The following is a 12824-nucleotide window of genomic DNA, read 5'->3' on the forward strand; positions in this document are numbered from 1 at the left end:
AGAGGCCCTCTACCCAAAGAGCACGAGTGGCAGCTGAGCAGAAAAATGTCAGACGAGATCTTCTCCCTCTGGGGCCATCCTGCGTTAGACTTTTGCCACAAAACTAAACACACAATGCTCAGTCTTTGCATCCAGGTTTCCCCAACCTGGATCCAAGGAGAACTCCCTGTGGATGAGCTGGTCAGGGAAATTTGCTTACGCTTTCCCCCCAACACCACTACTAAACAGGATAAATGATCAAGATGCACCAGGAACAAATAACTCTAATCCTCATTGCTCATATATGGACGAGACCACCTTGGTTTCCACATGTGTGCAAACTGGCAATGTGTGGTCCGATCAAACACCCGTGCCCCTTCAACATGCTCACCCAACACGTGGGTGACAAGGTTACATCCACATCCTCAATCTATAAGCTTATCTCCTGAAGTCATAGGGGCTCATTATAAGTTTGCCGGTCTGGTAGTAACGGTACCGGTAAGCTACCAGCACCGTTGCTACTGGACGGGCGAACTAAGAGTTGTGCTCACGGGTGCTTTTCTGCCCGCCAGGTATGGGGCTCAAATGGGAATGGGAGAGTAACAGGTGCCAGCACCCGGCGATGGGTAATTACCGGGTCCGTTGGGGTCAGAATACCCCAGTAATTGCCCATTGCCGGTATTATCACGAGTTTGGCAGCAACCGGCATGGCTACCGCCAAACTCGTAATGAGGCCCATAGAGTTTGATCATTTAAAACTACCTCAAAGGTGGATGGAAATCCTCAAGGAGGCACATAAAGCAAACAGCAGACACAGTGACTTTAACAAATGGAAAAGATTTGTAATATGGTGCCAGTGAAAAAATGTAAACCAGATCGAATGTACTCCATCACACATTCTTCATTAAATGCTCCACTTACTGTATTTCGGTCTAGTATTCAACTCCATCAAAGTTCACCTAGCATCTCTATCCGCGTACACCACTTCGCAAAGCAAGGTGTCCTGGTGGAAAGTCCCTGTCATTTAGGCTTTTAAGGAAGGAGTAAAAAGGCTTTACCCTCCCACACCCCTGACCCCCATTTCAGACCCGCCTCCAGGGTGCAGTATAAATGTGGTACTCACAAAACTCATAGGTCCCCCCCTTTGAGCCTATGCACAAATCCAGCTTTAACCACCTAACATACAAAACAGCTGTTCTGATGCTCATCACCTCCATAAGAATCTTTCAGTGCAAAACCCTTTCTTTGTTAACCACAAAGACAAGTTGGTATTAAGAACAAACCCTAGGTATTCACCCAGGTTCATATCCAAGTTCCACATCAACCAGTCCATTGAGCTACCGGCTTTCTTTCAAAGCTCAGCTGAGAAAAACCTCCATACGCTAGATGTAAGGAGGGCGGTTCTTTACTGTGCAAACAAAACCACTACTAAAATCAGACCAACTGTTTGTCTCCATAGCATCTGGCAGGTAAGGTGATCACGTTTCAAAGAATGCCATCTCCAGATGGATAGTGAAATGCATACAGCTCTGCTATTCTCTATCAAACAAAACTCTACCTTTCACACCAAGAACTCGCTCTACCAGGGGCACAGGAGCTACTTCGGCCTTTATTGCAAACGTCCCACTGGATGACATTTGTAAATACATGGAGGTCTATGTATACTTTTACTCGGCACTACTGCATGACACACATTCTAAAGCAGATTCACAGGTGGGTCAAGTGGTGCTAAAACATCTATTTTCTGCTGTACCTTCTCACAACCCACCACTTTCTCCAGACACTGCTTGCTAATCTGTGCATTGCATGTGATCTATGCAGATCCACAAGCCTCAGAAGGCATACATTACTCACCGTAATCGTATTTCTGATGCTTGTATCTGCTTAGGTTCACATCCGCCCACCCTTTTTCCCCTGTGGAGTAGAAGGTGCACAGATGTTTTCTGGCTTTATCTACTCTTATCTGCTTTATTACATCTGTACTCGGGCCACCTCATGTCGGGAACAAAACAATGTGAGGGACCTCGACGCGTGAAGGACCATGGGTACAGTGGACGTCGCACTATGGATAGTATTTCTGGCTCGCCATGTCGAAGTCCCTTTTCGAGTTTCGAAAACAAAATGTAATACTCTGCGAATACCACTAGATTGTGCCTATGCATAGCATGTAACTCTAAGCAGATACAAGCATCAGAAATGCGATTACTTTGAGTAATGTATCACACACACGGTTAGTTTTACATTGCCCGCTGAATTCTACACATGTGGACATATAGGAAACTGTAGGTGACATAGTATTTATAAATTGGACAGAGCCAAGAGTTTATTCCGATCTGGTTTTAACTTTGTCAAGGAACTGCTGCTATATTTATGCCATATTTATAACATAAGACCACCCTGCCCAGGGTTTTCAACTAATTGGTGTACATTGTATTTGCTCATCCTATAAGGACATATTGCATTGTGTCGGAGCCTTAATTAGTACACTGGTATCTGAAACTTTTATTAGTTAGGCTTCATTGCACTTATTCAGTTCTTATTTAAAACCAAAGAACTGCAGATTCAAGATTTGGTAAGGCATTGTACGTTTTATTCAGTATTACTTATAACTCATGAATTCCTGGCTGAACACATGTTAACCCATTGCACGGTTGTTCATTTCATATCTTAGAACCGATTTACTTCAGGCTGGGTCCTGCCTTGATGGTTATGTATTGGTTAGGCAGCTGTTAGTGTAAAGGCAAGTATTATTTATTAAATATTAAAATAAAGGACTGCCCTGTCTACCAGGGTTTTTACACACTACCTTGGAGTTGTTTGTTTTGTATAATTTCATCTACCAACATCTCTCTGGGTTAATGGTTGAAAAATCAAGACCCGTTCCGGACTTTCCAGTCCCGTAATAAACATTACTACATCCTCAAAGTGCCCCGATTGGTGTCCTATACTATATCCCCGGATTCATGACACTCATATGTGTACGGTGAGGTGGGTGTGCTCGTTACCCTATTTTACATTCAGGTTGCTCACTAAGTATATACACATATTCAAACCGTGTTCACTCTATTACAACTATAGGTCTTACCCACCATACATAGGTGTAAATGATGTAGACATATGGGTATATATTTGGAACATGTAGGCTACATGTAGTTATTAATTTGCGTCTGGGACTATCCAAATATTGATGTGATTCTATAAATGATATACTGTTGTAAAATTGCTTCTTATTACTTTAATTCTTTCTTAGGTTGCAGATGAATACATGACTTATGTAAACCTAATCACCCACTATAATCACCTGATGTGGTGCCTTTTGTCTCCACAGCCTTCACAAACCCATTTTCTGCATCTGTTCCTCAGCCTACAATGCCCTCCACAAATCCCTTCCAGACCAACGGCATGGTGTCAGGTGAGACTGTCAAAGTGCAAACCCCCCTCAGAATATTATATTAGAGTTTTGTTGCGCATGTGTTAGATAATAGTTGGTCCATATCTAATCGAAGTCTGCTCCAGATGAGCTAACATTTTTCCAGTGGGCAAATGAAAGTAGGTAGAAAAGAGGTAGGTTTTAAATGTTTTAAAGTTTCGAATTGGTCTATTTCTGCAAGTGGCAGTAGTTTTCAAATCCATGGTGCTAAATAGCTCCCAACTCACAGGTCTCTTTGCATATACATGTAAATACAAGGAATTGATGGCTGGATATCAGCAAATGAATGGGGTTTATTTTTTCTTGAATGAAGACTAGCCCCTGTTTAACCGTTTCACAGACCATCCATATTGCCTACAATTCAGCTCTGATTAGAACTGGGAACCAGCGCAGGCTCCTCAATTCTGGCGTGATGTGCTCACTTTGTCTTCGGGTTAGGACCTGACTGGCTGGAGGATTCTAAAACCTTTGCCATATTGTCAGATATCTGAACTCGTAGCTTTAACAAGAGGATAATTGTGGCAGGGATTCCTGACTGCAGGAGGAACACGGCAAAAAAAGCTCTAGGTGTCTCCTCCCCTTGATTCTTTGATGTTGCCCAAAGTGATTGATTTTATCAAGTGTGCTCCTCACCAACCCCCTTCATGATGAGATTATAAAAGGAAAATCCTTGTCTGACTTAGCAGCTAGGGAAGTGACTCTTTCCTTCTATCAGGCGGTACGCCTGCTTTTGAAAATTCACCAAGTGCAGTAGCCTCCCAAGGCATCCCTAGAGGATCCTGCTAAAATGCTGGCTTATGACCAGATATAAAAAATGGTTATGGGATGTCGCAGGATACAGTTTTCACACTGATCACCTCTGGCTCTCGCCAGATGGCTTCCTGGTTGCACAGAAGGTGTGCTTGCCCTATTCTTCCAGCATATACCATAGAGTAGCGCATGTGACCAAAGCAGGATGGTCTCTTTCCCTTAGTGGTCGTGGAATAAGCAGCAGGACTTTGCGACACTTGCTTTTTTAGCATCTGCTGAAGCAGAATAGGGAGTTGTAGAGCCTCCAGAGTAAGCTGCTGGGATAGAACAGGTTGCTAAGGGGTTGCCTTAATATTGCTGAAAAAGTCAGTCTTCAGCCGTTTCCCCTTTGCCCTTTTTCTTTTGATTGCCTGGGGATAAAGCGGAATCAATGGCAAAATAGAGAAGGGCGGATGCCCCTCAGTCTATTTTATGTTTTGAACCTAGATGTGTAATTCGAATCGTTTAGGCCCCTTGCTTTAGACTCACATGTCTTTTAGATGCTTCCCCATGCCAATCAAAAAAGCCTTCCCATTTCTCTTTCATACAAAAGGAAAGCCACAATAATAAGGGGGCGGAGGAATGTAAGGTGTTCAGTCATATAAAATGCAAAAACTACCAGGTGCAGCCTGAGGTAGGAAATGTTTTCTTTAATTTGTTGGGTCACTGATTTTTTTCCCTTCCTTGCTTTCATAGGATTTTATGTGGCTGGAGTCAGCTTGAGTCTCTGACCTGGTGTGCAACTTATAAACGCATCCACTCTGTCGTATACCGGTCCATCCATTACTAGTTTATCCCACTATTGCTTTTTCTGCAACTTCTTTCTAATTTACGCATTTACCTATTAATTTCCGTTTTCTGGATGCATCATAATGTACAGATTTTCTGATACTATATCCATATTCTGATCAGACCTGACCTGACCTTTTGCCAGTATCGGAGTCCGCAATATCCCCAGGACCTTTCTGCATCTAACCCCCTGTTGCTATATGACATACAGGTATATTGTAAGCCTGAAAAGACTCTCATGAGAAGCTCCTCACTTAAATAACTCAGTAGATATTTCAAAAGGTCTCTTACCTCCCTGATTGACACCAAGAGTTCAGAGTGGAGTTAACAGCAATCTTGGTGCTGTCTCAACCGGGCGATGCCATCTGAGACCATGGCATCACATTTTCAAATCAAACAAACGTCAGTCAGCAATTTTGGTTTTGCAACAAGTTGCAGTCAGTTTATTTTCTTTGCAATGCAAGGAAACAAGAGTATCCAGATGGAATAATGAACAAGGGGTTGTTTATTAAATCAGCACAGTTCCTTTTCTTGCGACGTTTGTAACTAATCCGAGGTAACAGTTCTTTAACATCTTAGCTTCATTTGGCCACTGATTCATCTCACGCTTACAATCCTTGCTCCATCATGTCATGTGCTATAAATCACTATGCTGTAGCTGCCCTCCCGTATGGGCCCTGCCACCATTTAATCATATTGTTTTGTGGGACTTGATGCTTCCCCATGCCAGCAAACATAGCAACCCCCATAGTGCATTGGGAAATTGATGATCATATAATGATCTGCTTCGACATCAGGCATAAAATATTGTCCTTATCTGGACAAAGGCCCTCATTAAAGTTCTCAATTGCGATGCTTTTGTGATTCTGTGATGCTGCAAGTAGGCCGGCGACAATTTTGGAAAACGCAACCCAATTTAAATCGGGCATTTCCTCTAGGCATCCGTTCCAGGAAACACTGCCAGGATAACCGGAAGAAGCAAGAGCAGGGTCCCAGAAGTCCGACTCAGGAAGCCACAGTTCTGAGGCAGAATTAATGGCATTGACGGGCCACATAGTGGACAATGCAGAAATCCTCTTTGGCAGGGACAACTGCCGCACCAGCCAGCAGCACAAGTCAGCCATATGGCTGGAGGTGACCAGTCGAGTCACTGTGGTGGGGTCCGTCCTGCGAACATCCAGGGACTGCTGCAAAAGGTAGAACAATTTGCGACTGAGGGTGCAGAACCTGCTGACAGCCCACCGCTGTGAATCAATGGCTACAGAAGTCAGAACAGTGTCACCCATCCGGCTGATGCCCTGGGAGCAGCTTTACAGCTCCATCATGCAACTGGAGGGCATAGAGTGTTGGAGCAGTTGAGGCTGGGGCCTGGGCCCAAGGGCATGACAGTGAGTATAAGGAGCCGCACCAAAATGCCCTGCAACACACAAAAGACGAACACTAAACAGGCCAGCGAAAGGGATAGTAGCAGTGACATCACTGTCTAAAGTCCCCGTGCACATATAGGAAACAGGGTTTGGGCTCAATCCAACACATGCGATACCATTGTACACAACAAGCAGCCGTTCACGTGTCATGTGCACCGTGGCCTGAATTTCCAAGCAGCATATTGCAAGTGCATCTTAAGTCGCACACAGGCCTCTAACTGCTATGTATTTTCACTCTAACGGGCACATCCACTGACGGGGATGGTGACGTTGCAGGGACATACACAGGCTGTGCAAGGCCCAGCCAAGCTTCACAGCCACCCACTGATCAACAACTGTGTCAACGTCAGCCACACAGGCCTAGCCACCAACCCAGGCGGTCCAGCCACCAGCCCAGGCAGCCCAGCCCCTACTGCAGGCTCAGCCAGCTGCACCAGAACAGCAGTCCACCCCAAATGCCCAGCCAGTGTCACAGCCATGGCGGCCATCCAGAGCAGCCATCGTCCATCATGCCCCTGCCTCACATGGCACCACCTCTGATGAGGCTGAAGCGGCATATGTTGGCCTGGACACAGATGAGACACCCTAGCACTCCACCTATCCCGCCCCCACTTTTAGTCTATCCCACCTTTAGAGCCCAACACATCCACTGATGCGTCCATAAGGGAGGGAGATGGATGACTGCATCCAGCAGATGGAGGCCTGACACAAGGAGATGCCTGACATACAACGGCAGCAGTTAGCGGAGGCACAGCTCATCAGGGAGGCCATACAGGCCACTGGCCCCCGCTGTGTCTGTGCCCTGGCCCATAGCACTGTGGCACTCGTACAACTAGCCCAGAGGCTTCATAAGGGCAATGAGGGCGTGTCGGCACTGGCGAAGTCAGTGGCAATGTCTGTGCGTGCCAACCAGGAGGGCATGGGCGCTCAAGGGTTGGACTGCCCCTTCCAGCACGTCCACCCCTGCCAGCTCAACTCAAAGCAGTCCCAGGCGCCGCTCCCAAAGATATTTGGGTGTGCCTGCCCATGGCAAGGGTCTTCATGCCAAGAGGCATAGGGAGTGAGACTCTGGACAGTTCGTAGTGAGGTAGTTTGGGGAGGGGATGGTGGGTGTGTGGGGAAGGAGGTGGTGGACAGGGTGTTTGAATTGTAATTTGTAGTAATGGTTAATATATTCCAGTTTTCACTTGCAACAATGAATGGACAGCCGTTATTCAAGTGTTTGAATTTATTGAGTGAGCACCTTATTTACAGTGTCATTTCATGGGTGGTGCACGGTGAGATGTCCTCTGAAGTTGTTGTCCATGATTTCCTGTCATACAATAGCCCCATCCCTGGCGACCATGTGCCTCACCGGTAACATCATCATCTCCACCCTCAGGTGGTGGCATGTTGAGGACTGGGGGCAGGAGTATGTTTCTCGTTAGGCAGATATTATGCAACATTGTACAGACCAGGACTATCTGCCCCACCTTCTCTGGCCTATACATAAGTGCCCCCCTGACCAATATAGGCACCTGAAATGTGCCTTTAGGAGTCCAAATGTCTGCTCGATAGTTGCCCTTGTTCGCACATGGGCACGGTTGTATGCCACGTCCTCAGGCGACTGTGGATCCATCAGCAGGGTCATGAGCCAGGGCAGCAGTGGATGTCCAGAATCACCTGCAAGAGGGGTGGACAGATGTTGAGGCATGGCATGCATGGGACTGGACTCACATTGCAACGGTACGTTATTATATTCCCTGATACCCCATGCATCCAGTGCCATGGTAAGTATGTGAGCCATGCTCTGTGAGGCACCCCATTACAGCAATTGAGTCGTATGCACTGGGATGTGTTGTAATCCATGGAGTGGTATGATGTGGGTGGGTATGCATCAGCCACCAACGGTCACTGCATGCATATCCCCATCGTGTGGCATGCTAATGGCCACACAAATGCCCATACAGTGCATGTGTACATGCCACATGACACCCACCCTGCCATCTGTGCATGCGTGCACCTTGCTAGATCATGCCTTCATTGGCCTGGGTGGGATGGTGTACTGCATGTGTGGGTTTTTGGGGAGGGGGTCTGTGTTACATTCTGTTACCTCTAGTGTGTTGCTGGTTAGATTCCTCATGGACGATGTCTGTACTTGCCATGAGTGACACAGCAACATTCTGGTGTTACACCCATGCTCCATGGACTGGCTTTTGGATATGCACTGGTTGTACTGTCTGATGCTTGTAGGTAGTGGTAGATGCATTGGTGTCACCTCCTCCAGCCTGTGCACCATGAAGCAATGTGTGTGTGTGTGTACTAGTCCATGTACTCACCCAACATCCAGGTCCTTTGTCCACTGTACCCTGCTATCTATGCTGGAAGGGTGGTGTTCCACAGGACCATGGAGGCGTGAGTTGACCCTGAAAATGGTGTGCAGCAGTGTGTGATATAAGGAAACCTTTGTATCAACTGTAAGACGACAGACACAAGTGATCACAGTTCAAGGGTGCTTATTGACAAAAGAAAGAAGTGTTCAAAAACGATATGTCAGGATGTCCAGGCCGATGGCCTCCCTTTCCCATGTTTTCAGCATGGGACAAGGCGGTTCACTCAAGCATAGCACATTCGCATCAGGACCTTCTTTACGCAAGTCTGTTTTTCAAAGTCTCTTCATTCAGAGGGCCTGCTGCAACCAAAAAAAGATTTTCCTCCTTGGATTTTCACAAGTATTCACTTTAGGTGATTCACTGTTCACTCAGATCCCCTCAGTTGTGCTCAGATCTCTATAGTAAAATGTTTGTTTCCTTTGGATCGCCCTCATTTGGGCTCCGATCACTTTTCCACAATGTTCACAGGATATTCTTTTTGGGTGATTCATGGTCTACCCTGCATCCCCCTCAGCCGAGCTCCGATCCCTTTTTAACACAATTAGTCTCCCTCAGCCGGGCTCGGACCAATTTAAATCAAGCATCAACTATCGAAGACTATTGAATTTGCACAGTGTTTGGCTTGACCCGTTGCAGGACCACTTCAATTCACAACATATTAAATGTAAGGCCTTTTGGTACTTGTTTCATAAAGTAAAGTTCACATTCAGTGTTGCAAGCACTCCAAACCACAGACCAGACTTTCACTGCTTCAGTGAACTCACTGGCTGGGTTTCGGAGTCTCCCTTTATTGTCTTTGTTTGGTGTTGGAGTAAAAGGCTGTTAGCCTTTATCGCCTCAGCGCCTCCCCAACTCTGCCGTTCACCCGGGAGGGCCCGTAGGTAACCTTGTAGCATTGTATGCCATCTTTCTCCTTGTCTACTGGGCAGGCCTGCATAGCTCCTTTGGCATCTAGGCGGTAGCGGTCTCTTGACAGAGGGCTTTCACTCTCCAGCCTCCTGGATTCATCCCCCTGGTCTCACTCTCATTTGCCTCTCCCCTGGATGTACAGCCTTCTCTTGTGCTCTGCCTCTCTCTGGACTCCTCTTTGGTCTCCCTCAGTCAGGCTCCGACTCCTCTTTCAAGGATTTCAAAATAGATGTTTTTGGACTTCAAGTCCGATTTATGCATATTTTGCTCACACTTCCTCGCCTCCCCAAAACGGCACTATCACAGTTTGGGAGCATTAGGAGCAAAAAAGGGGATCTTCAGGGTCAGGGTACTACCACATGCCCCTCAAAGGCATGGACTCTGGTTTGGCCCAGGGGAGGAGCTCTGATGTGGTTGCCATCAGGTGAACCCAACTGCCCCTGGTTTGGCCTCCTGGAGGCACAGCTTCTACTTCACACTGCAGCCTCCCATGTGCTCACCAGTCCAGTGTCTAAGCAGTATTTCCTCCTCTAGGTTTTCTCTGGCCACAATGGTCTCCCTCTGGCATCTCTGCACCCTTCAGCATTTCCAGCTCGCTCAAAATGCTGTTTCTGGCTGCTGCTTTTATACTCTCAGCTAGAATTGATTGAAGTCAGGTGTGAGTAGTTGTCCCTCCCTGCCTGACCTCATTATCAGGACAACATGGAGACTGCCCATAGGAATCCATTGCCCATGGATTCCTATGGGTAATCCTCATGACTCCCATCTGCCTCCTCTTTGTCCCAGTCCTTGGGTATCTCAATAAGGGAATGGGAGTTTTGGTGTTCTACAAAACAAATATAAAGATGTTGTAGATGTTTGTCAGGAAAAGGGGTTTGAATGTAGGGTTGTCGAAATATGGGTTTTGAGAAAAGAGGGCTAAAACTCAGTTTGGAATTTAGGGATGTCTTTGTTTTCCCTGATGGTTTCGCCTTTTCCTTACAGAAAGGTACTGGGGTATAATGGGACTCTGTTGACAATATCCCATGACAACTCAGGGGATGTTGGGCAGGGGTGTATTGGAATGGGAGGAATACCATGTCTCGCCCAAGGGTGTGTCTCCCATAGTCCCCAAATGCCCCCTGCCCAGGTGATCCTCCTTGCTCGTCCGCCCCAGGGTGGGATTCAAGAGCGATGGCTCTCCCCTGGCCACCTGAACAAAGGATCCCCAGGAATAACCTGGGAGAAATGCCTCAGGTTTCTCAGTGATGTGGAGTTCGGTGTCACAGGTCATCTGTACGTTCAGGAAATTGTACTGTTTGGTGGTTCCTGTGACCCTCCTCCATACATGCCAACATTCTGAGGCACCTAGGAGGGAGATTTCACGAGAGAATTAGGGAGAAATTAATTTCCCCATAGGCATGCATTGGGGCTAGAATTATTTTAGGCGGGAGAACGTGAAAAGTAGCAATATTTTGCAATATTGTTCAGTATAAAATCGGGAGTCTCCCACCTAAAGCGGGAGGGTTGACATGTCTGCTCCTCTGGCGTGTCAGGGTACCAGCTCAAAATGTGTATTCCAATGCTCTGAGCACTTTTGGCATGCCTGCAAGTGTGTAGAAGTGGCCCTTGGTGGCATTCCCTTGTGCCAGGGCGGGTGGGCCGTCAATGTGCTGGCCCACATGGTGCTGAGGGGCCTTCAATACCTGCACCAGATCTCTGCAGAAGGCAGGCTGCGATATGCCATGCAACTGGCCCACAGAGTGGTGGAACGTGCATTTGGCCAGGAAGTGCAGGTCCAACGTCAGCTTCAGCAGCAGTGGTATGGCTGTCCGGATGCCGATCCTGCTCCCTATGTCGGCCTGGATTAGGGTCAGTAGTTCTTGTATTGTCTCCCTGTTTAGCCAGTACAGGGTATGTATCTGTCCATCGCTCGGGGCCGAGGGTGTCCCCCTTGTCCGGGGTATGGCTTCATCCCTCTGCCTCACCACTTGCAGCCCAGCCATCATCCTCTTCCTCCTCCTCCTCTCCCGCTGCCATTGGTGCTGCTCCAGCTCATTCAGCTGCACTGCAGCGCCTTCATGTCCATTGCTACCGCTGAGAGAGGCAGCATGGTTGTTTTGGTGGAGTGTTCTGAATGTGGGTGTCGTCATTTTGAGTGGGTGTGGTTCCTGGTTGTATTGTGTGCACCTAGGGTGAATTGGTGCACCCTGTGCATTATTTGAGCACCCCTGGGGCCATTTACCACCTCGTTTGCAATGCCAGTGCATCTGGCATTTTTATGCCAGTAGTACCGGGAAAAACAATGGTTGTAATGGGCCGCTGGTTCCGTGTTGCCAGTGTTTCTGGCAAGTTTTTAGTGGGTTGCTGGTACTTCTGCTTACTGTGCCTCCGGCACCAGTGGCAAAGGGATTGTATCTGTCTGACAGTGATACCGTCATTTTAGTTGAAGTTGTACGGTCTGATAATTGTGCTGGTACACAGTACTACTAGCACTTTATTACCGGACCGGCTAACTTATGAGGGCCAAAATCTCCATCCCAATATTTTTCTGAATCGGCTGTTTTAAAATATGCCTTCAGCTGTTCTGTTATGTTACATTTGCATGTAAAGTGCAACAGAAGCCAGAAGGCATCATGGTGCTAAGCAGACGGCCATTAGAAAAAAGAGGGCTCGACTGCCGTAAGAAGAAACGGGAAAGAAAACCCATCGACAGACTCTGAAAATCACTGATTAAATAGGAACGTTTTCAAGACTTTTGTGAAGTACAGGTGGTAATCAATGTTCCGAAGAGATAGAAGAAGAGAATTCCACAGCACAGGGGCAGCCACAGAAAAAGCTCTACCTCCAACAGTAGATTTCTGAATGTGCGGGACCTGGAGCAGAAATTGGTTAGTGGACCGAAGGTTCTGAGATGGATAGTTAACACTTGATTTTCGGACAATGAAAAACAGCTCCATGACCATGAAATGCCAGATCGGTCAAACAGTGGATTTTAAATTTAATCCAACTGACAATTGGAAGCAAATGGAGCTGCTGCAGCATAATAGAGGTCCGAACGCATTTAGGCAGTCCCATAGCCAGATGGGCAGCCGCATTTTGGACACCCTGCAAATGATGGAGAAGAGTTTTAGGCTGAGCAAAAAGGGT

The 12824-nt window shown here is 47.1% G+C and overlaps 1 protein-coding gene across 3 annotated transcripts in view; it reads left to right on the forward strand.

Annotated features, from left to right (window-relative positions):
* Positions 1–12824, forward strand: part of AGFG2 (ArfGAP with FG repeats 2) — a 1592250-nt gene that overhangs the window by 1193013 nt on the left and 386413 nt on the right. For all 3 annotated transcript variants that reach the window (XM_069644975.1, XM_069644984.1, XM_069644992.1), the window contains one exon: positions 3308–3391. In XM_069644975.1, the coding sequence (XP_069501076.1) occupies positions 3308–3391 (84 nt within the window). The remainder of the gene's footprint in view (positions 1–3307; positions 3392–12824) is intronic.

Source organism: Ambystoma mexicanum, chromosome 1p (assembly GCF_040938575.1).
Source record: "Ambystoma mexicanum isolate Mex_15411 chromosome 1p, UKY_AmexF1_1, whole genome shotgun sequence".
NCBI lineage: Eukaryota > Metazoa > Chordata > Amphibia > Caudata > Ambystomatidae > Ambystoma > Ambystoma mexicanum.